At 42.2% G+C, this 22,420-nt stretch overlaps 1 protein-coding gene across 1 annotated transcript; it reads left to right on the top strand.

Moving 5' to 3' along the window:
- Window positions 1-378: 378 nt before the first annotated feature.
- Window positions 379-2,056, top strand: LOC117085268 (annexin A5-like). Its single transcript, XM_033213965.1, has one exon. The coding sequence runs from the start codon at window positions 605-607 to the stop codon at window positions 1,565-1,567; it is 963 nt and encodes a 320-aa protein (XP_033069856.1). The 5' UTR covers window positions 379-604; the 3' UTR covers window positions 1,568-2,056.
- Window positions 2,057-22,420: the final 20,364 nt, after the last annotated feature.

Genomic DNA, 22,420 nt, shown 5'->3' with positions numbered 1-22,420 from the left:
AAAATTAACTCAAGATGGATTAAAGACTTACGTGTAAAACCCAAAACCATACAAACCCTAGAAGAAAATCTAGGCAATACCAATCAGGACACAGGCACGGGCAAAGATATGACTAAAACACAAAAAGCAACTGCGACAAAGGCCAAAATTGACAAATAGGATCTAATCAAGCTAAATAGCTTTTGCACAACAAGAGAAACTATCATCAGAGTGAACAGGCAACCTACAGATGGAAGAAAATTTTTGCAATCTACCCATCTGACAAAGGTCTGATATCCAGAATCTACAAGGAACTTAAACAAATTTACAAGAAAAAAACCCTATCAAAAAGTGGGCAATGGATATGAACAGACACTTCTCTAAAGAAGACATTTGAGTCCCTGACGGGGGTGGGCCGGGCCAAGCCGGGCAGGGCCGGGGTGGGGCCGCTGGCCTTTCCGTTGCTTGGATCAGTCTCGGTGCAGCTGCCCGATCCTTCGGCATCCTCGTCCAGGCGTTGCCCAGCGTACCGTCGCCCGGCGCTCCGCCGCTTTCCCGGTGGTTCGGGGCACTTGGGTCCCACAGTCTGGTCTTGCTTCACCTTCCCCTGGCCTGACTCGTCGCCATGGCACAGGTTCTCAGAGGCACTGTGACTGACTTCCCTGGATTTGATGAGCGGGCTGATGCAGAAACTCTTCGGAAGGCCATGAAAGGCCTGGGCACAGATGAGGAGAGCATCCTGACTCTGTTGACATCCCGAAGTAACGCTCAGCGCCAGGAAATCTCTGCGGCTTTTAAGACTCTGTTTGGCAGGGATCTTCTGGATGACCTGAAATCAGAACTAACTGGAAAATTTGAAAAGTTAATTGTGGCTCTGATGAAACCCTCTCGGCTTTATGACACTGATGAACTGAAACATGCCTTGAAGGGAGCTGGAACAGATAAAAAAGTACTGACAGAAATTATTGCTTCAAGGACACCTGAAGAACTAAGAGCCATCAAAGAAGTTTATGAAGAAGAGTATGGCTCAAGCCTGGAAGATGACGTGGTGGGGGACACTTCAGGGTACTACCAGCGGATGTTGGTGGTTCTCCTTCAGGCTAACAGAGACCCTGATGCTGGAATTGATGAAGCTCAAGTTGAACAAGATGCTCAGGCTTTATTTCAGGCTGGAGAACTTAAATGGGGGACAGATGAAGAAAAGTTTATTACCATCTTTGGAACACGAAGTGTGTCCCATTTGAGAAAGGTGTTTGACAAGTACATGACTATATCAGGATTTCAAATTGAGGAAACCATTGACCGGGAGACTTCTGGCAATTTGGAGCAACTACTCCTTGCTGTCGTGAAATCTATTCGAAGTATCCCTGCCTACCTTGCAGAGACCCTCTATTATGCTATGAAGGGAGCTGGGACAGATGATCATACCCTCATCAGAGTCATGGTATCCAGGAGTGAGACTGATCTGCTTAACATCAGGAAGGAGTTTAGGAAGAATTTTGCCACCTCTCTTTATTCCATGATTAAGGGAGATACATCTGGGGACTATAAGAAAGCTCTTCTGCTGCTCTGTGGAGGAGAAGACTAATGTGTCACGGGGAAGAGCTCCCTGCTGTGTGTCTGCGCCGCCCCACTGCCTTCCTTCAGCACCTCTAGCTGCATTTGTATGCCAGGGCTTGACACATTGCCTTATTCATACTAGCATGCTCACGACCAACACATACGCATCATAGAAGAAAATAGTGGTGCTTCCTACTGATCTCTGATGGAGATCTCTTTGACTGCTCTAGTACTTAATTATACTTACGTTACTAAGTTTAATGCCTGGCCATTTTCCATTTATATATTTTTCTTTAAGAGGCCAGATTGCTTTTAGCCTTTTTAAAAAACTTCATTTATATTACATTTGTAACCATGATACCTTAATCAGAACCTTAGCCGTGAAATTGTGAACTCTTGGAAATGTTATTAGTCCAAGTTCGCAGCTAAACTAAACCTGTAAAATTATGGTGATTGTATTCAAAAGATTAATGAAAAATAAACATTTCTGTCCCCCTGAAAAAAAAAAAAAAAAGAAGACATTTATGAGGCCAACAAACATATGAAAAAAAGCTCATCATTACTGGTCATTAGAGAAATGCAAATCAAAACCACAATGAGATACTAGCTCACAGCAGTTAGAATGGTAATCATTAAAGTCAGGAAACAGCAGATGCTGGTGAGGATGTGGAGAAATAGGAACTCTTTTACATTGTTGGTGGGAGTATAAATTAGTTCAACCATTGTGGAGGACAGTGTGGTGATTCCTCAAGGATCTAGAACCAGAAATACCATTTGACCCAGCAATCCTATTACTGGGTATATACCAAAAGGATTAAAAATCATTCTACTGTAAAGACACGTGCACATATATGCTTATTGCAGCACTCTTTACAATAGCAAAGACTTGGAACCAACTCAAATGCCCATCAATGATAGACTGGATAAAGAAAATGTGGAACATATACACCATGGAATACTATGCAGCCATAAAAAAGAGTGAGTTTATGTCCTCTGGAGGGACGTGGATGAAACAGGACACCATCGTTCTCAGTAAACTGACACAGGAGCTGAAAACCAAACACCGCATGTTCTCACTCATAAGTGGGAGTTGAACAATGAGAACACATGGACACAGGGAGGGGAACATCATACACTGGAGCCTATCAGGGGTTGGGGGACAAGGGGAAGGAGAGCATTAGGACAAACACCTAACACATGCAGGACTTAAAACCTGAATGACGGGTTGATCGGTGCAGCAAACCATGGCACATGTATGCCTATATAACAAACCAGCATGTTCTGCACATATATCCCAGAACTTAAAGTAAGAAAAAAAAAAAAAAAGATAATTTAACCATTTGATACTTTGATACAAATGATGAAGTGAGCATTTACTGAGATCTTACTAAGTGCCACACATTGTATGATGGTTAATTTTATGTGTTACTTTGGCTGGGCCACCATCCACAAATATATGGTCAAATGTTATTCTAGATGTTTCTGGGAGGGGCTCTTGGATGAAACTTACATTTCAATCTTTTGATTTTGAATAAAGCAGATCATTTTCCATAATGTGGGTGTCCTCATCCAATCAACTGAAAGCCTGAAAAGAACAAAAAGCAGATCTTTCTTGAGCAAGAAGGATTCTCCAACAGACTGCCTTCAGACTTCATCTGTAGCATCGGCTCTTCCTGGTTCTGCAGTAAACTGTTCCTGGACTTGACTACAACTCTTTCTCGAGTCTCCAGACTGCTGGCTTCGTCTATGAGATTTTGTACTCACCAGGCATCCACAATCATAGCCAATTCCTTAAAATAAATCTCTTTCTATACAGATATGCAGCCTATTGGTTCTGTGTCTCTGAAGAACACTGACTAAATATACAGTGCGAGGAGTATTTTAAATGTATTGATGCATCTAATTTTCTCAACAATCCTATGAAGTCTGAACATGGTACTTTAAGAGGTGTTACTATTTCACAGGTAAAGGAATGGAGGCTTAATGAGATATGGCGCCCAAGGTCTTCCAACTGGTAGGTGGCAGAGCCATGATTATATTCCAAAGTTCAGAGACCAAACCTCTTTGCTTTGTTGCACTAACCCACCTTTGCTATTTCTTGGCGTTGATAATTCTGCATAGGCCTCTGCACCAGCCATTTGGAATCTGACTTTGACCAGACTCTTCCTTCCTGTCAGGGGACTCCTGAGAGACTACTTGGTGTCTGCCTTGGAACCAGAAACTCCTGACCACTCTCTGGCAAACTCAGGCTCGATTCTTTCCTTGCTAAGCCTCAGTTTCTTCATCTACAAAGGGAGGGTAAGTCACTTCACCAGCCTGTTGTGAGGGTTGAATATGAGTGTATATAGTGTCCATCTCCCCGCCTGCAGGCACTAGTCACTCAAATGCAAACACCCTCCCCTCCCACCATGCCTTAACATGCATCTAAATGACACAAGTTCACTGCAGCTGGATCTTATACACACCGAACTCCTTAGAGAGAGTCTTTCTGTATGCCATCTGTATTAGTCAGCCAGGGCTGCTGTAACAAAATACCACACACTGGGTGGCTTAAACAACAGAAGTTTATTTCTCATAATTCTGGAGGTTGGAAGTCCAAGGTTTGGTTTCTTCTGAAACCTCTCTCTTTGGCTTGCAGGTGGCTGCCATCTCCTCTGTGTGTGTGCATTCCTCATTTCTCTTTGTGTGTACAAATTTCCTCTCCTTATAAGGACACATACTGGATTAGGACCCTCTTTAATGGCTTCATTTTAACTTAATCACCACTTTAAAGGCCCTGCCTTTAAATACAGTCACATTCTAAACTGCAAGAGGTTAGAGCACATTCTGTCTATAACATCATCTTACCTCCCAGGTGCCAAGGACATGCTGCCTGGGAAACCCACTATGTCCCACCTTTCCTGCTTTTCTTTACTGAGATTGATGCACAGGACTTTTCAACATGGTTGTCCCTTCAAACTGTCCACCAATTTGGCACCATGTCTTCAGGCTTATGCTAAGAGACTAGCCAAGCTGATCAGAAATGAAAGGAAAGTGCTGCGGTTCCTTCAAATTCTATGAACTCGCCTTTGTCCATTGGTTATGGACAGTTGACCAGAACAAGTACCAGGTACTTTCATAGAAATTGCTTTAATTCTTAGTCAATAAAGTGCACAGCCTCTCCCCACTACCATCAAACACCCCCACAGCCTACTAAGAAAACTACTCCAGGGAGCAGGGAGGCATTGTGAAGTACATTTCAAACAATAGTTATAGTAAAGAACATGATCTCATGAAAACCGTTGCTCTTGACTCCAGGGACTCTTGCATTCTTTACATTGACTCCTATCTGCCTCTGAGGGAGCTATCCCTGCAAATGCCAAGGTGTCTGTTAATTCTGAATCTATGTTTCCGAGCCCTAGTGTTTTTGCTTTTGTTCTTCCTAACATCTGTTGGTTGACATCCAACATTCAACATGGAACACCCTTACTGATAAGAGTTCTAAGGCCAGGTACCTCATGGGCCACAAGCCTTCCTTAGGTCTAACCTGCTTCTGCCTGTCTTTGACTGAAGCACCCATACTAGGTCCATTCTGGGGTGCTTAGGGAAGTAGGGTCTCACTATACAAAGACAGTGTCTCATCTAGAAGAAACCCATGGGAGCAATTTCCGAGGAAGAGCATGTGGGCAGCCAGGCACCACACCTCTGCCCTCCCTCTGGGGCTCCCCGAGATCTGTTGTGCAGACTCATATCATATCAGCAGAGTTATGGCCATATTGGCAAATCTCATTTCCTTTTGCTGGTAGCCTTCTCCAAAATATTCCTGATCCATTTAGAGAATAAATGAGCTTCCCAACTCTAAGAGTTGAATTTTGTAAAACTGGATAAAACACGAACTTCTGTTTTTAAGTCATTGGAAATCATTTCAAATATATATAAAACCAAGTTTCTAATGGGTAAAACATGAGCAGAAAGGTAATTTGATATTCCAGGGGGAAAAGAAAACCTATAGGAAAAAGAAATCCAGAGTCAGAGAGTTAGAGTTGTCCCCACCATCCTTTCTTTCCTTTTTATCTTTTAAATAACACTTTAGATAGAGTATGAACTTCTATAGTTGAACCTAAACAAAGCAGAAAGAGAACAGGAAATCAATGGGAATCACATCTTAATGCAACCTTTTCTAAAACAGTTCAAGAATCCATAGGGGACTCATTCTGTATTGGATTTCTGAAAGGACTGGAGCTTGTAACCCAGTGATTGATGCCTGCCATCAGCAGCACGTCTCTCTCTTTCCTCCCTCGAAGGCTTAGACAAATTTTACCTCATTCAACAAGCTCTCAATCATATTCAGGAAATCAAGACTTCAAATGGGGCATGATTACAACTTTAATAGCTATTTCAGGTAGAACTGATTCGCATGATGTGGGATCTTGGCAGCAGTTTAATTACTTTAGGGTAATGATGCGAATCTCGATGAGGGGCCAATTTTGGCTTTACTGACTATTATGTGCGTTAATTAATATGATTAAATGTGCTGCTTTCCATGCTCTTTTATTCCCTTCTCTCTACTAATATTTGGGGCTTGTCCTCTGAACTGTTGTTGGTCAAAGTTTCCTTCCTCTCATTTTCATTGGTAGAGCAGGATGTATTCTTGAGAACACGAATGCATTTATTTATTGATAAAGAAAGTCTTCTGGAAACCTTTTGCAGAGACGAAGCAAAGGAGGGATTTTCTTGCCTTCTTCATCCTCTTTCTCTTGTCTCTTCTTCCTCTGCTTGCTTATTGTTTGTTTTTGCTGCATTTCCCACTTTATGTGATTTTATGGCTCTTCAAAATGAATTCACCTTTCTAAGCTTTGATGCAATTACTTAAGCCAATAATAACTTATGTTTGTTGATTGTTTACTGTCTACCAGAAATTTCTGTAAGTGCTTTCTTTGTCTTATTTCATTATATCAAAATAACAACATTATTCCTGTTTCCTGGCAAAAACAGCAAAGTGTGTACAAATTAGGCAACTTGCCTGAGATAACATCCTGGGTAAGTGATGGCACCAGCATTTTAATCCAGGTGGTCTGTGACTCCATAGTGGGAACTTTCCCATTATAATTCCTACTGAAATCTGGTAGTTGTGAAAATAATTTCTCTCTCTCAATATAACAGTCATTCCCACAACTAGTATTCCGCACATATACATGTTGGAGGTTTATGACATGCCAGAACCACTCTGGAGGCTCAGGGGTACAAGAAAATACTAGACAGAGCCCTTGCTCTTAAGGTAGCCATGCCTTTCTGGAGGTCATTAGTGTAGCATGTCATAACTGCTGTGGAGTGACGTCGCACAGAATGTCTTCTAAAATTATAGCAACATTGGTCATTCAGAAGGATTTGACATGTGCTGGGAAAATCTCAGTTAATTCTAGCCACTGGATTACTTCCTGCAAAAATGTAAAAAAACAAAAAATCCAAGAGGCAGGATGTAGATGACAACCTTACTATCATCAAATATTAGCAACAGCCAACTATATCCCATGGTCAGATGAAAAGCCTATGGATTTCGAAATCACATAGACCTGGCTTCAAATTTCTGCTGGGTTCCTTATTAGCTGTGTGACTTTGAGCAATTTACCCAAACTCTCTGAACTTCTGTTTGTTCACCTATACAAGCAGATGAAAAAGATCTCACCTCTTGTAGTTGCTTAGACCAGGGATTTGCCAACTTTTTCTTAAAGGAACAGATAGTAAGTATTTTAGTTTTTGCTCGCCTTACAGGCTGTCACAGCTACTCAGCTCTGCCATTGTAGCATAAAAGCAGCCATGGACAATATGCAAATGAGTAGGTGTGGCACTATTACAATACATTTTATTTACAAAACCAGACAGGCTGGATCTGACCCATGGGGTATAGCTTGCTACCGCTTGGTTTAGACCATTAAATGGGATATTAAAAGGAAAACGTGTATGAAGGTCTCTGATCTACCGTAGACAATGATTGTTTATTTTCCTTCCTTCCTGCAATTTATTTAATTAAGCTGATAGGACACAAAGGTGGACACAAACACTCTACCTCTCTCTTAAAGTGCTCATGGTCCACTTGAGGTGACAAGACATAGAAAAATATAGGGAACAATACAATTTTGGAATGGAATTGAGTGAATGGAATAATGGCCATAAGAAAAATGGTTAATGTCAAGTGAAGGAAGAAGAAAGGATTTCCAGGTAGGAAATCTAAAGGAGGAGGAAAGCTCTAAGTATTTAGAGGAAGCTCAGTGAAACCATTTGTCTGAAGAAGAGAGGGTGTACATAAGAAGAGTGAGTGGCAGTCAAGCTTAGCCACAGCAGTGTAGGGCTGATTGATGGGTTCAGGAGTTTACATCTTTACCTGCAGATATCATTCAATGTGCTACTGGGTTGTTGTTCTTTTAACAACATAGTAAGCACTCATCAGATATTTGTTGGGTGAATAAAGTCATCTGGAAGTGATTTGTGAGATGGTTGGGCAGAAAATGGCAGCTGAAAAATCACGGATTGATGGCAGCTAGCATCAGCCAGAAAGGACAGATCAAAAAGACACTGCACAGGAAGAAGGGACATGACTCAGTAACCAAACTGCAGGCAAGAGGGAGGTACTATTTAGAGATGATGCTGAGGTTTAAATCTGGCGACCAGAAAAATACTATTGTTGTTGATTACCTTAGTCTGTTTGTGCTGCTGTAACAAAATGCTTTAGATTGAGTAATGTGTGAACAATGGAGATGTATTTCTCAGAGTTCTGGAGGCTGGAAAGTCCAAGATCAAGGTGCTGGCATGTTTGGTGTCTGGTGAGAGCCTGGTCTTTGCTTACAAGATGACACCTCAAATGCTGTGTCCTCTGGAGGAGACAAATGCTGTGTCCTCATATAGCAGAATGTATAGGGGAGGAAAAAGGGTCCAGCTAGTTCCCTCTAGCCATTTTATAAGGCACTTATTCCATCCTTGAGGGTGGAGCCCCTATAACCTAACTGCCTCCTAAGGGCCCCATTTCCTGATACTGTTGCATTGGGTCTCAAATTTTGGAGGGTCACAGACATTCAAACCATAGCGGTGATAAAATGAAGGGTGTCACGGAAGTTGCTTTCTGGAGGAAACATTACGAATTTAGTCTCAAGCACTTGAATTTAGCATACTTGAGAACATCCAGGTGAACAAATTTGGTATGATAAGAGAGGCTCAAGAAAGAGACTGAACCTGGAAGCAGACAGAGATTTAGACATCAGCCTCATACATAGATGTCTCAGGAGAATGACTGAAGTCTTGATTCTGGCTGAGATTTATGGACCAAAATGAAGATCTTGTGTCGGGACTGACTCAGAGACAGGGGTTCTCCTTAGAAACCTCAAAGCAGCTCCCTAGTTCATCCTACGTATTATGGCAATAGAAGCGCTGAGAGATTGATAAGATCTCATAACATGTTTTAAAATGTAAAAACAAAGATCAGAAAAAGAATTAAATAAACCTTGGGATTCTGACGTCCAGAACCGTCTTCCATACAAACCCAAAGAAAAGACTCAGAGCGTGAACTTCTACACTATGTAAATTCAATAAGTACACCTGGTACAGAGTAATCCCATTGAGTTCAATTAATAGAAGACATGGAAATGTGTCACCAATAATAGTCATAAGACATTCTCAGCACTTTTCCACATGTGGCTAACGCAATCATAACTTAGCAAAGCTACTTTCAGATATACATCTGAATCTCTTGCTCTGTTAAATACAATTTTATGGCAAATCTTTTGCAATTTTCAGTAGATCTCAACTTGATCTACTTCTCTTGTCTTGCACCTGCTTCAATTTTCTTGCTACTACTGTGAGGGAGGGGTTTTCCGTTGACTAGAAAGAAGTGATTTATGGGGCAAGAGGCAAAAGAGATGGATCCATCTAGAATAGCATTTTTATTATATTTTCTCTAAGTAAAATCAGAAAAGTATTACCCAGAGGCATTATGATCTGGCCATGTTAGACTCCAGCTCCTTATTAAATTGGTGAGTTATGGAGAAGGTGTTACCATCTGAGACAGTTTTTGAAGGGGCTTTTCATTTTCCTCTTTCCATTTAGCTATTTCTTGAAGCTGATGAAATACATAGTACTTCGGTTATTGCAGGGTCAAGCAGAACATTCTTTTTAGGGAATACATAGCAGTGAAAGAATTGTAGGATTTTTAAATCTGGCATCAGAGCTTGCCAAGTTTAAACATCCAAATTTGTATAAAAAGGGAAAACTCTGATCCAGAGAGACTAAATGACTAAAAGACTCAGAGTGTGCTGCAGAACCAGGTCTGGAACCCTAGAATCCTGGCTCCCAGTCCATTACTGCAAGTACAAGGTTTTAGACATTCACATTGGCCACAAGCAGATTATCCTCCCATTGTAAAAGAGCATTTAGGCCACAACCAGCAGAAACACTAAGCTGCGGATTTCTGTTCATGATGCATCTACCGTGGTCATCTTCTGACATTTTCCAAGGACTGGGACAGCTTTGGAAAGCCCTCCTAGAGACCAGGTTATTTTAAGGTGGAAAACAGAAATCCTAACAAGCCCGGGCATATGCCCTTTTTTTTTTTTTTTTTTTTTTAATGGAAAAGCTGAGGGACCCAAGAGCCAACCCTGAAACCTTGATATTTAAAGCAGTTGTCTGTAGACATAATACCCTAGTTTGATCAAAGGGTTGGGCCACACAATCCCAGGGAACAGGAAGGCTGACAAGGGGGGAAGGGCTCTTTGTCCAGGAGGCCTGGAATCCGGATGCCCTGGCTGGCGGGGCTGCCGGGGAGGGGCTGAGGCCCAGTCTGTGCCCGCGTTCCTCCCCCTGCCCTTCTGGTCCCCACACCGAGAGATCAGACAGAGCCTGCTCTCTCCCCACACTCAGTATCCAATCGGTTTTCTTCAGGACATTAGTAAAATGCATGTATAGGGTTTGCTTGTATTTTTGTTGCTGTTTAATTCTACAATCAGAAAAGGTAAGCACCCCAGTTTAACTCTATGAGTCTTTCTCCCAGTATGTGGCTTCCTAAACAAATATTTCATCCATCGTTCAGGTCACATTCTTGACCTTGTTGTTTCAGGTGCCTGATAATTCTGGGCTAATGACGGCCTGGCGAGCACGTTGGTTGCCCCACCACCACCCCACCATTCTCCAGTGCGCCCCGCCCTCCCTCCTGTCCCCAGCAGCTTTCCCTGGGCCCATTTTCATACCAGCCTCTTCCCCATTAATTGCTTTTCCCTCGGTAGCCTTTCTTTTCTTTATCGAAGTGCTTGCTCTGAAGGCTTCTACTTCAGATTCCTGCCCCCAGTGCCCTTGGCCTGTTCATTATTTAATTTTGCTTTCAGTCCCCTGCCTGTCAGGCAATGTCTGCACCCTGTGATTGTTTTCATTTTTTAAAGTCTCCAAACAAAGATCACAGCCTTGTAGACACGCTTTTAAAATATTATAATGATTTCTGGTGTGCGCACACATGTGTGTGCACACAGAGATAAATTAGTTAGAAAAATGTGCTTTGGACCCACCTAGGTTCTCTGAAGCACAGAATTTGACTGATGAAAGGGCTTTATGCACTGCCCCCTGGCCCTGCTGACAACACTACCCCTAATGCCTGTCCTCCTGCTTTGTAAGTTGCTGAGATGGGTATTTTTCTCTAGTCAGTCAAACAAATACATAAAGTAACTTCTAGAGTTCTTTGTCATTGTACTAAGCTGGCTGATGGCATTTTAGAGATCCAATCTAATTGAGGGGCTTGCATTAACATGGAAGGAAGCAACACTATCTGATAGCAACTGACATAGGTCTAGTCATGCAGTAAAGCATTCAAAATAATCCGGAGAAAGGATAACAGATCGAGCCTTTGGGGATGAGTGATATCTGGATTCAGGAAAGTTCTTCTTCTGATTTTTCTTTTTGACCCCTAAACATCAGATGTGTTCAACATTATTATGGACTGAGTTCTATTCGCCCAAAAAGTGTATGTTGAATCCCTAACCCCCAGTGTCTCAGAATGTGACTGTATTTTGAGACAGGGTCTTTAAAGAGGTAATTAAGTTAAAATGCGTTCACTGGGGTGAGCCCTAATCTGATCTCTGGTGTCCTTGTAAGAAGAGATTTGGACAGACCTGCAAGGAGGGAAAGGTATGTGTGGCACTGGGAGCAGAAGGCCATCCTCAAGCTAAAAAGAGTGGTCTTAGAAGAAGCCAACCCTGGCAGCATTTTGAGTTGGGACTTGCAGCCTCTGGAACTATGAGGGAAGAAACTCCTGTTGTTTAAGCACCCACTGTGTGGTACCTTGTTATGGAAGCCCTGGCAGAATAATGCAAACATTGGTATTTCAAGACGGTGTTAGTTTTAGATGAACAATGAAATTAATCACAGAGCAATTTCCGGGCAGGAAGTGGCTTTTCTGCCCCTGTTTGGGTTTCCAGACATTTAATTCTTATTTGTGAACAAGTAGTAGATATTCAGCATGTGTTTATTGGGCACTTCCTTCATGCCACACACTGCACTAGGCCAAGGAACAGAGATTCAGAAACCTATGGCTGTATCTAGAGTCTAGATGAGTTGAGCTTCTCAAACTGGCAGTAGATACATGCTAATGACGGGTCCCCAAGGTAATCTTCTTCCTAGGACCTAATGGCCACGTTGTAATAAGACTTTTCTTCTTCAGTTACTAATTTGATTCCTAAAGTATTAGGTACATATAAAATAACCTTTTTGTGTAGATCAAAACGTTGAATTAAATGCAATATGGAATAGAATAAGATTAGATTGCATTCCGGAACAGAAAAAAGACATTAATGAAAAAACTGAGTAAATCCAAATGAAGTAGTTCAGCTAATAATAATGTGCCAATGTGAATATCTTAGTTTTTCTACATGTATCTGGGTTATTTCTATGGTTTGAATGTGTCCCCTAAAGTTCATGTGTTGGAAACATAATCCCCAGTGCAACGATGTTAGGAGATGAGTGATTAGGTCATGAGGGCTCTGACATCATGAATAGATTAATTTCATTACATGGAAGTGGGTTTGTTTGGTGAGAGTAGGTTTGCTAGAAAAGTGAGTTCAGGCCAGGCATGGTGTTTCACACCTATAATCCCAGTATTTTGGGAGTCTGAGGCAGGAGGATTGCTTGGGGCCAGGAGTTCCAGATCTGCCTGGATGACATAGTGAGACCCTGTCTCTACAAAGAACAAAAAAAAATTAGCCAGGTATGGTGTGGCATGGTGGCTCATGCCTGTAATCTCAGCACTTTGGGAGGCCAAGGCGGGTGGATTACAAGTTCAGGAGATCGAGACCATCCTGGCTAACATGGTGAAACCCGGTCTCTACTGAAAATACAAAAAATTAGCTGGGTGTGATGGTTGGGTGCCTGTAGTCCCAGCTACTTGGGAGGCTGAGGCAGGAGAATGGCGTGAACCCGGGAGGAAGAGCTTGAAGTGAGCAGAGATTGCACCACTGCACTTCAACCTGGGCAACAGAGCGAGACTCCGTCTCAAAAAACACTAAAGCAAAAGCAAACAAACAAAAATTAGGCAGGTACACACCTACAATCCTAGCTACTTGGGAGGCTGAGGTGGGAGGATTGCATGAGCCCAGGAGTTTGAAGCTGCAGTGAGGCATGATTGAACCACTGTACTCCAACCTGGGCAACAGAGAAAAACCCTGCCTCAAAACAAACAAACAACAACAACAACAAAACTGAGTTCAGACCCCTCCTGCTCTCGCACTCTCACTCTCATGCTCTCTTGCCCTTCTACCTTCAGCCATGTGATGACACTGCATGAAAACCCTCACCAGATGCTGGCCCCATGTCTTAGACTTTCCAGCCTTCACAACTATTAACAAAATAGACTTCTATTGTTTATAAATTACCCAGCTTCATGTGTTCTTTTATAGCAATATGAAATGAACTAAGACCATTGTGTAACATACTAACATTAGGGGAAATGAGGTAAAAGATGTATAGGAATTCTTTCTATAATTTTGGCAACTTTTCTATGAATTCCAAACATCTAAAATTATTCCAAAATTAAAAGTTTATTTTTAAAATGTTTGAATATTGGTGATTTTACATGGCTTAACCTAATAGGTAAAACCCGGATATTTAAATATAAAGCTGCCTGAAGCAACCTTTCGATGATACAGTAGTAGGATTTATGTTTGAAATTTAAGTATGTTTTAATTATAGATATTTTTAGATAATTGATAGGCTTTTGTGCCTTGGCAGCCCAGCTCCTGGACGCCTAGCCAGTTATATGTACAAGTAAGAACTAACTGAGCTTTCAAAGACAAAGGATGCTATAGTCATTACTGAGGGACAGCTTGGGCTGAGACTAGCTAATGGAACTTCTTTCACTTCTTTGACTAGGCAAGGATAAGCTGGGGACTCTGTGCTGATGGAATGACTGATTCCTTCTGTTCTTGGGAGTCAGTGGACACCCAACACAGCCTCATTCAAGGAGAACTGGTCACTTTCAACTCGTTTCTTCAGAAGAGGATCCTTCCTTCCTGCCCCACTGGGTCATGTAAGGACAGAAGGATTGTGCCATATCAGTTTTGGGGGATTCCACATTCTCATTTAGAGGAAAAAGAATCTGCTTCCAGTTTTACCCCTGGAACTAGAAAACTAATTTTTAATCAGACCAATACCATTTAAGAGACTTGTTTTGTTTGGCTGGCAAGTATTTGAGATTTTGAAGAATTATTTGCCACACTTCTAAATTGGGAAGTTTCACAGAAATACCTGGATATATGACTTCTCTTAAACAATCAGAATTTCCAGCAACAGTTCTAAGTATATTCCATCATAGAAAAGACTGATTAGAGCTGAACAGCTGTTGTGCCCGTTCAAAGGGTCATATGCTCTGTGTTTGCTCATAGTCTCCACACAGCCCTCTCCACTCACTCATCCAGCCACTTTCAGCATTTGAGTTTACAACCCCCAGTCTAGATCAGTGTTTTTCAAACTACAGTTCATCCCACTGTGGGAGTCATTAAATCAGTGTCTTGGATAACCAGTATGATATGGTTTGGCTCTGTGTCCCCACCCAAATCTCATCTTATAGTTCCCATAATTCCCACATGTTGTGAAAGGGACAGAATGATATGATTTGGCTGTGTCCCTAACCAAATCTCATCTTGTAGTTCCCATAATTCCCACATATTGTGGGAGAGACCTGGTGGGAGATGGTTGAATCATAGGGGTGGGTCTTTCCCATGCTGTTCTAGTGATAGTGAACGGGTCTCATGAGATCTGATGATTTTTAAAATGGGAGTTTCTCCTCACAAGCCCTCTTTTTGCCTGCTGCCATCCACATAAGATGTGACTTGCTTCTCCTTGCTGTCTGCCATGATTGTGAGGCCTCCCCAGCCACATGAAACTGTGAGCTCTCCATAAAACCTCTATCGTTTGTAAATTGCCCAGTCTCAGCAGCGTGAAAACAAACTAATACAGTAAATTGGTACCACTAGAGTCGGGCACTGCTGAAAAGATACCCCAAAATGTAGAAGCAACTTTGAAAGGTAACAGGCAGAGGGAACAGTTTGGAGGGCCCAGAAGAAGATGGGAAAATGCAGGAAAGTTTGGAACTCCCTAGAGACTTGTTGAATGACTTTGACCAAAATGCTGATAATAATATAGACAATGAAATCCAAGCTGAGGTGGTCTCAGGTGGAGATGAAGAACTTGTTGGGGACTGGAGCAAAGGTGACTCTTGCTATGTTTTAGCAAAGAGACTGGCAGCATTTTGTCCCTGCCGAAGAGATTTGTGGAACTTTGAAATTGAGAGAGATGATTTAGGGTACATTGCAGAAGAAATTTCTAAGCAGCAAAGCATTCAAGAGGTGACTTGGGTGCCATTAAAGGCATTCAGTTTTTTTTTTTTTTTTTTTTTTTTTTTTTTTTTTTTTTTGAGGCGGAGTCTCGCTCTGTCGCCCAGGCTGGAGTGCAGTGGCCGGATCTCAGCTCACTGCAAGCTCCGCCTCCCGGGTTCACGCCATTCTCCTGCCTCAGCCTCCCGAGTAGCTGGGACTACAGGCGCCCGCCACCTCGCCCGGCTAGTTTTTTGTATTTTTAGTAGAGACGGGGTTTCACAGTGTTCGCCAGGATGGTCTCGATCTCCTGACCTCGTGATCCGCCCGTCTCGGCCTCCCAAAGTGCTGGGATTACAGGCTTGAGCCACCACGCCCGGCCAAGGCATTCAGTTTTATAAGGGAAGCAGAGTGTAAAAGTAGACAAGAAAATCCCATTTTCCGAGGAGAAATTCAAGCCAGCTGCAGAAATTTGCGTAAGTAATGAGGAGCCAAATGTTAATCCATAAGACAATGGGGAAAATATCTCCATGGCATGTCAGAGGTCTTCACAGCAGCCTCTCCCATCACAGCCTGGAGGTCTAGGAGAAAAAAGTGGTTTCCTGGGCTGGGCCCAGGGTCCTTGTGCTGTGTGTGGTCTAGGGACTTAGTTTCCTGCATCCCAGCCTCTCCAGCTGTGGCTGAAAGGGGCCGATGTAGAGCTCAGGTCACGGCTTCAGTGGGTGCCCCAAGCCTCGGCAGCTTCCATGTGGTGCTGAGCCTGGGAGTGCACAGAAGTCAAGAACTGGGGTTTGGGAACCTCCACCTAGATTTCAGAGACTGTATGGAAATGCCTGGATGTCCAGGAGAAGTTTGCTACCAGGGTGTGGGGGCGGGGGGCTTTCATGGAGAACCTCTGCTAGGGCAGTACAGAAGGGAAATGTGGAGCTGGAGTCCCTACTGGGGCACCATCTAGTGGGGCTGTGAAAAGAGGGCTACCATTCTCCAGACCCCAGAATGGTAGATCCGCTGACAGGTTCTACTCTGTGCCTGGAAAAGCCACAGACACTCAACGCCAGCCTGTGAAGGTAGTAGGAGGGAGGCTGTACCCTGCAAAGCCACAGGGTCGGAGCTGCCCAAGACCATGGGAACCCACCTCTTGCATCAGGATGACCTGGATGTGAGACATGGAGTCAAAGGAGACCATTTTGGAGCTTTAAGATTTGACTGCCCTGCTGGATTTCAGACTTGCATGGGGCCTGTAGCCCCTTTGTTTTGGCCAATTTCTCCTGTTTGGAATGGCTGTATTTACTCAGTGACTGTACCCCCATTATATCTAGGAAGAAACTAACTTGCTTTTGATTTTACAGGCTCATAGATGGAAGAGACTTGTGTTGTCTTGGATGAGACTTTGGACAGTGGACTTTTGAGTTAATGATGAGTTGAGACTTTGGGGGACTGTTGGGAAGGCATGATTGGTTTTGAAATGTGAAGAGTTGAGGTTTGGGAGGGGCCAGGGGCAGAATGATATGGTTTGGCTCTGTGTCCTCACTCAAATCTCATCTTGTAGCTCCCATAATTCCCGTATAGTGTGGGAGAGACCTGGTGGGAGATGGTTGAATCATGCGGGCGGGTTTTTCCTGTGCTGTTCTAGTGATAGTGAATGGGTCTCATGAGATCTGATCGTTTAAAAAACAGGAGTTTCTCTGCATAAACACTCTTTTTGCCTGCTGCCATCCACATGAGATGTGACTTGCTCCTCCTGTCCTTCCGCCATGATTGTGAGGCTTCCCCAGCCATGTGGAATTGTGAGTTCTCCATTAAACCTCTATTGTTTGAAAATTGCCCAGTCTCAGATATGTCTTTATCAGCAGTGTGAAAACAGACTAATACACAATAGTACAAGGAGAAAAAGAAGGAGACAGAAGTGAAGAAAGATGAGGAAGAGGAGGAAATAGAAAATATCAGAATATTTACATGTGGTAAGGACTACTGTTACTTTGTGAAACCTTTGTTTCAATTGTGTTTATGTGTGCTCATACTGGGTTACCATATAAAATAAGTTTCTTTCTACGAGTTGCAATAAAATAAATTTGAAAGCCAAGACTAGTAAAAATTTAAATAATCCAACCTCTTGTTAGTCATTTAGTTTGACGTCTTTGCTTACTGTTTTTGTTTTGTTTTTCTTTAAATTACCTGCGAGGGTAGGTGTTTGTTGTATACGCATATCCATGGAATTCACACATGCATGATGTGGATCTCCATGAATGCCCATAGAAGCTTTTTGGTGTTTCTCAGACCTATGATTCATCCAATTACCAAGCTGTATAGTTATCCTTCAGTAAGTTAGATCATATTAAATAATAATCAGATGTATTTACATGGGTTATCTAGGGCAACTAATAGTCTAAAATAGACCAGCACTGTCTCATAGAACTTTCTGTGATGATGGAAGCATTCTATATCTGCAAATTCAATATGGTAGCCTCAAGCCACATGCAGCTCTTTAGTACTTGAAATGTACCTAATATGACAGAGGACCTATATTGTAAGTTTAAATTTCAATTAGTTAAACTTTAAGTAGCTGTACATAAGCAGTGGCTACCATGTTGGATAGCATAACTCTAAATTCTAGAATTAGTATTTTGAAAAACAGATGGCTATATTTCTTGTTTTTTGGACTAGACAGTCAATTGGTCTGATATAATTATTTTATTCAGGCATCACTCACTGAAGAGTGAGAAGAGCTAACATTCCATTGGCTGGGCACAGCTTACTTTTCTTGGTCCAGAGTATTACTACAGACAAATGGCCCAGCTTCTAAATGTAGAATTTATAAGTTTTTATCCCCATTGATTTCTGGTTTTTCATATTGAAAATTGGTTGAAGCAAATTATGTGTTTGAACTATATGGATTAAAACTATAATAATTATTATTTGATAACTATAATAGTAACTATAATAACAATAATATGGATCTGTGTCCTCACCCAATCTCATGTTGAAATGTAATCCCAGGTGCTGGAGGTAGAGTCTGTGGGAGGTGATTGGATCATGGGAGGAGAGTTCTCATGAATGGTTTAGCACCATCCCCTCTTGGTACTGTATAGTGAGTGAATTCTCATGAGACCTGGTTGTTTGAAAGTATGTAGCACCTTCCCCCTTCTTCTCTTCCTCCTGCTCCCAGTCATGTGAAGTGCTGGCTCCTGCTTTGCCTTCCGCCATGATTGTTTCCTGAGGCCTCCCCGGACGCAGAGGACATGCTGCCAGGCTTTCTGTACAGCCTGCAAAACTGTGAGTCAATTACACGCCTTTTCTTTATAAATTACCCTGTCTCAGGTATTTCTTTATAGAAGTGCAAGAAGAGACTAACACTAGAAATAATAAAAGTAATGAAAATAGTAGCAAGAATAGCAGACACTTAATAAGTGCTTACTATGTACCCGACACTGTGATAAGCCCTTTGTATGCCTTATTCCACTTATTCTTCACAATAATCCTATGAAATAAGAGAGATATTATCCTATATGAGGAAATTCTTGTTTATAAAGGTTAAGTAACTTACAAGGTCACTCAGGTAGTGACTGAATGAGCCAGAATATGAATTCCATTCTGTCTGGCTATAAGTCCCTTATGGTAACCACTATGGTGTTCTTACAGGGTGCAAATCAGTTCGTTTTTCCATCAATCCATTGTTTCCTTGATAAAAACATGTCCAAGATGAATTACTAGTGGCTGTGCTAGGACTAGGGCCTGGGTCCTGTGATTCTGATGTGGGTACTCCCCACTGCCACACTCTTATTATAAATTTATCATTAATGCTGTTTCGGCCACATTTGTGGAAGCATGTGCTGGTGGGCTTCATTGGAACCTAGGCATTTTTTACTCTGGGGGGGTCCTTCCTCCATAATATCAAAAATTCTATCTTCCTTTGTTGATATAAAGGCAAACATTCTGATCTTCTATATTAAACCCTTTTATTCTACCCCAAAGTTCAACTTTTTCTTTTGGTTTTGAAGAAATTGAAACATTTTCATGGGCTCTGTGGTAGGCAGTATAATGCCCCCTCCACCAAAGATAACCACATCTTAATCCCCATGAACACATGAACATGGTAACTTCTATGGTCAAAGGGACTTGGCAGATGTGATTCTATTAAGCATCTTGACCTGAGAGGGTTGTCTTGTGTTATTCCAGTGGGCCCAGTAGAATCACAAGGGTCCTCAAGGAGAGTCAGAGAAGGAGATACGATGGCAGAAGCCAGAGTCAGAGTGTGGCCTGAGCAAGACTCCACTGACAATTGCTCACTCTGAAGATGGAAAGAGCCACGAGCCAAGGACTGCAGGCAGCATAGTGCTTGGCATCATCAATGGGTAAGGAAAGAAAGAAAGTAATCAGGGGAATTCTCTTCACATTTCCAAGGAAATGCAGGATTAAAAGTGGCCATGAAAGAGACTTAAATTCAAAATTGAGTAGCCCCATGTATTGTCAGGGTTCTCTAGAAGGACAGAACTGATAGGATCGATGTATATATGAAGGGGAGTTTATTAAGGAGAATTGGCTCACACAATCACAAGGTAAAGTCCCAAGACAGGTCTTCTGCAAACTGAGGAACAAGGAAGCCAGTGGTAGATCCATTCAAGTCTCAAAACCTTAAAAGTAGGGAAGCTGATAGTGCAGCTTTCAGCCTGTGGCCAAAGGCCCGAGAGCCCCTGGCAAGCCACTGGTGTATATCTAATAGTCCAAAAGATGAAGAACTTGGAGTCTGATGTTCAAGGGCAAGAAGTATCCAGGGCATGAGAAAGATGAAGCCCAGAAGACTCAGAAAGTCTGCTTTTCCATCTTCTGCCTGCTTTATTCCAGCCACGCTGGCAGCTGATTAGCTGGTGCCCACCCAGATTGAGCGTGGATCTGCCTCTCCCAGTCCACTGACTCAAATGTTAATCTCCTTTGGCAACACTCACAGACACACCCAGGAACAATACTTTGCATCCTTTAATCCAATCACATTGACATTCAATATTAACCATCACTCCCCATGGCTGTCTAGGACCCCATTCCCCTCCCTGCCCCAAATACCTAGTAACAAGAAATTTTCAGTTGAAACCATTTGCTTTCCCTAGGCTTCGGGATTCTGTTCTGCAGAAGCTACATTTGGAAGAGGATGAGCAGCATCTGGAGAAGGTGCCCTGAACGAAAAGAGAAATGGGAACTCAGAGTAGAGAAAAACTGAAAAGGAGCAGCAAAAAATGAGCCTGGAAATACCAAGAAAGGGGGGATTTACTTATTTATTTATTTTATTTATTTATTTTGAGACGGAGTTTCACTCTTGTTGCCCAGGCTGGAGTGTAATGGCGCAATCTCCACCTCCCGGGTTCAAGCAATTTTCCTGGCTCATCCTCCCAAGTAGCTGGGATTACAGGCATGCGCCACCATGCCCAGCTAATTTTGTACTTTTAGTAGAGACAGCATTTCTCCATGTTAGTCAGGCAGTCTCGAACTCCCGACCTCAGGTGATCCACCCACCTCGGCCTCCCAAAGTGCTGGGATTAGAGGCGTGAGCCAATGCACCAGACCAAAGTGGGGAATTTTTAAAAAGAGAGAAATTACAAAAGTGAAAAGAGACATTGACAGAAGAGAAGTTGGAAGTAAGTAAGCAATTTGCAATTTTGAAGGGACCCAGGAAGAAAGGCAGGCCAAGTAGAGAAACAAAAAGCAAAACCAACGGTGGGCCTAAAAGTAAACTTCCTTTCTCTTTGTAACTGACGCTGGGTACAGAGCTGAACTCTACAGTCCAGAGGCCATCTAAGGCCATCAGTCCAAGCCCTGCACTGCTGCCATGGCCAGTGGGAGTGACACGCATGGGACGATGGCAGAATGCAGCCTGAGAAATGAGGGGTTCCTGTCTCAGCAAGGGCTGCATTTTCTCTGCTCTCTTTTCACAAAGCTGCTACTCACATCAAAGTGGCTCCCCGTGACCCATGATGCTCACAGCCTAAACTTGGAGCCCTCCCTCCCATCTCAGTCTCAGGCCTTTTTTGCAGTTGTTTCAACCGCTTATCTTTAGGGACTAGGTCTTATGCCCAAATTTGTAGATAATTTCTATGTTTATTAGAGTGTACATTATTTTCTGGTTTAATGCGTATAGCCAGTTGGCTCCAGCTGACGTTTTCACCTCTTAATATCTCATACTAAAGCACTTGAAAAAGAAAAAAAGGAGAAATTATTTTTAAAAATGTATATGCACACAAACATATATATGTAAGCACTGAATATGAATATATTGAATATAAAGATATTATGTAGGCGTACTTACATACACACATGCATACATGTATATGCACATAAGGCTTCTGTATTCAAATTTCTAGGAAATAATAACAAAGCATTGGAGGGTGATTTTTAATAAGTCCAGATTCCCTCTTTCATTTCCATTTTTATTTTTTTAAAGAGTACATCTCCCAAAAGATGCATTTCTGAGCTCTCTAACTGATTAACAAGGACCGCTCTTAGGTGAACCCTTCTCTCAGTTTTTAATTTCAGTTGACTTTTGCATATATAGTCACTTTTTTTCTGCAGGCTTTATCCAAAGAATTTTTTCAAAACAATGTTTCCCCATGCAGTTTTTCATTGTTCTAACCCCAAATTGTATTTAGTACATTGATATGCTCAGGGGATAGCGTTTTTGGCTTACACGGTTCTCTCTTCCTGGGCTGACACTGGGTGGTCTTTCAGCCATGTCTGGTTTTTAGGTATCACCAACAGCTCTGTTTTATGTTTTTCACACAGTTTCCTTTTCCATCCTGGTTTAGGGATGGAGATATTCTTCCTTGCTCTTTCTTTTTTAGTGGCTTGTTATTTTTCATGGGGGAGGGCATTTAAACGCTGTCACCCAGGGTATCAAATCTGTGCATAGATAAGCAGACAAGATGGTGAGTGATGTGACTTCTTCAACCTTATTTTAAAAATTAATTTCTATTTTTCCCTGCCCTGAAGTTGGAAGACAGAAGTGTTGACATGCTTTAATCTTTACTAAGACAATTTATTTAACAAGTACTTACACTGTGCTTATCATGTATCAGGTA

This window comes from Trachypithecus francoisi, unplaced genomic scaffold (assembly GCF_009764315.1).
Source record: "Trachypithecus francoisi isolate TF-2019V2 unplaced genomic scaffold, Tfra_2.0 Lachesis_group1, whole genome shotgun sequence".
NCBI classification, from domain to species: domain Eukaryota; kingdom Metazoa; phylum Chordata; class Mammalia; order Primates; family Cercopithecidae; genus Trachypithecus; species Trachypithecus francoisi.
The sequence above is the reverse complement of the archived record's forward strand: the minus strand, read 5'-3'. Positions and strand labels throughout refer to the sequence as shown.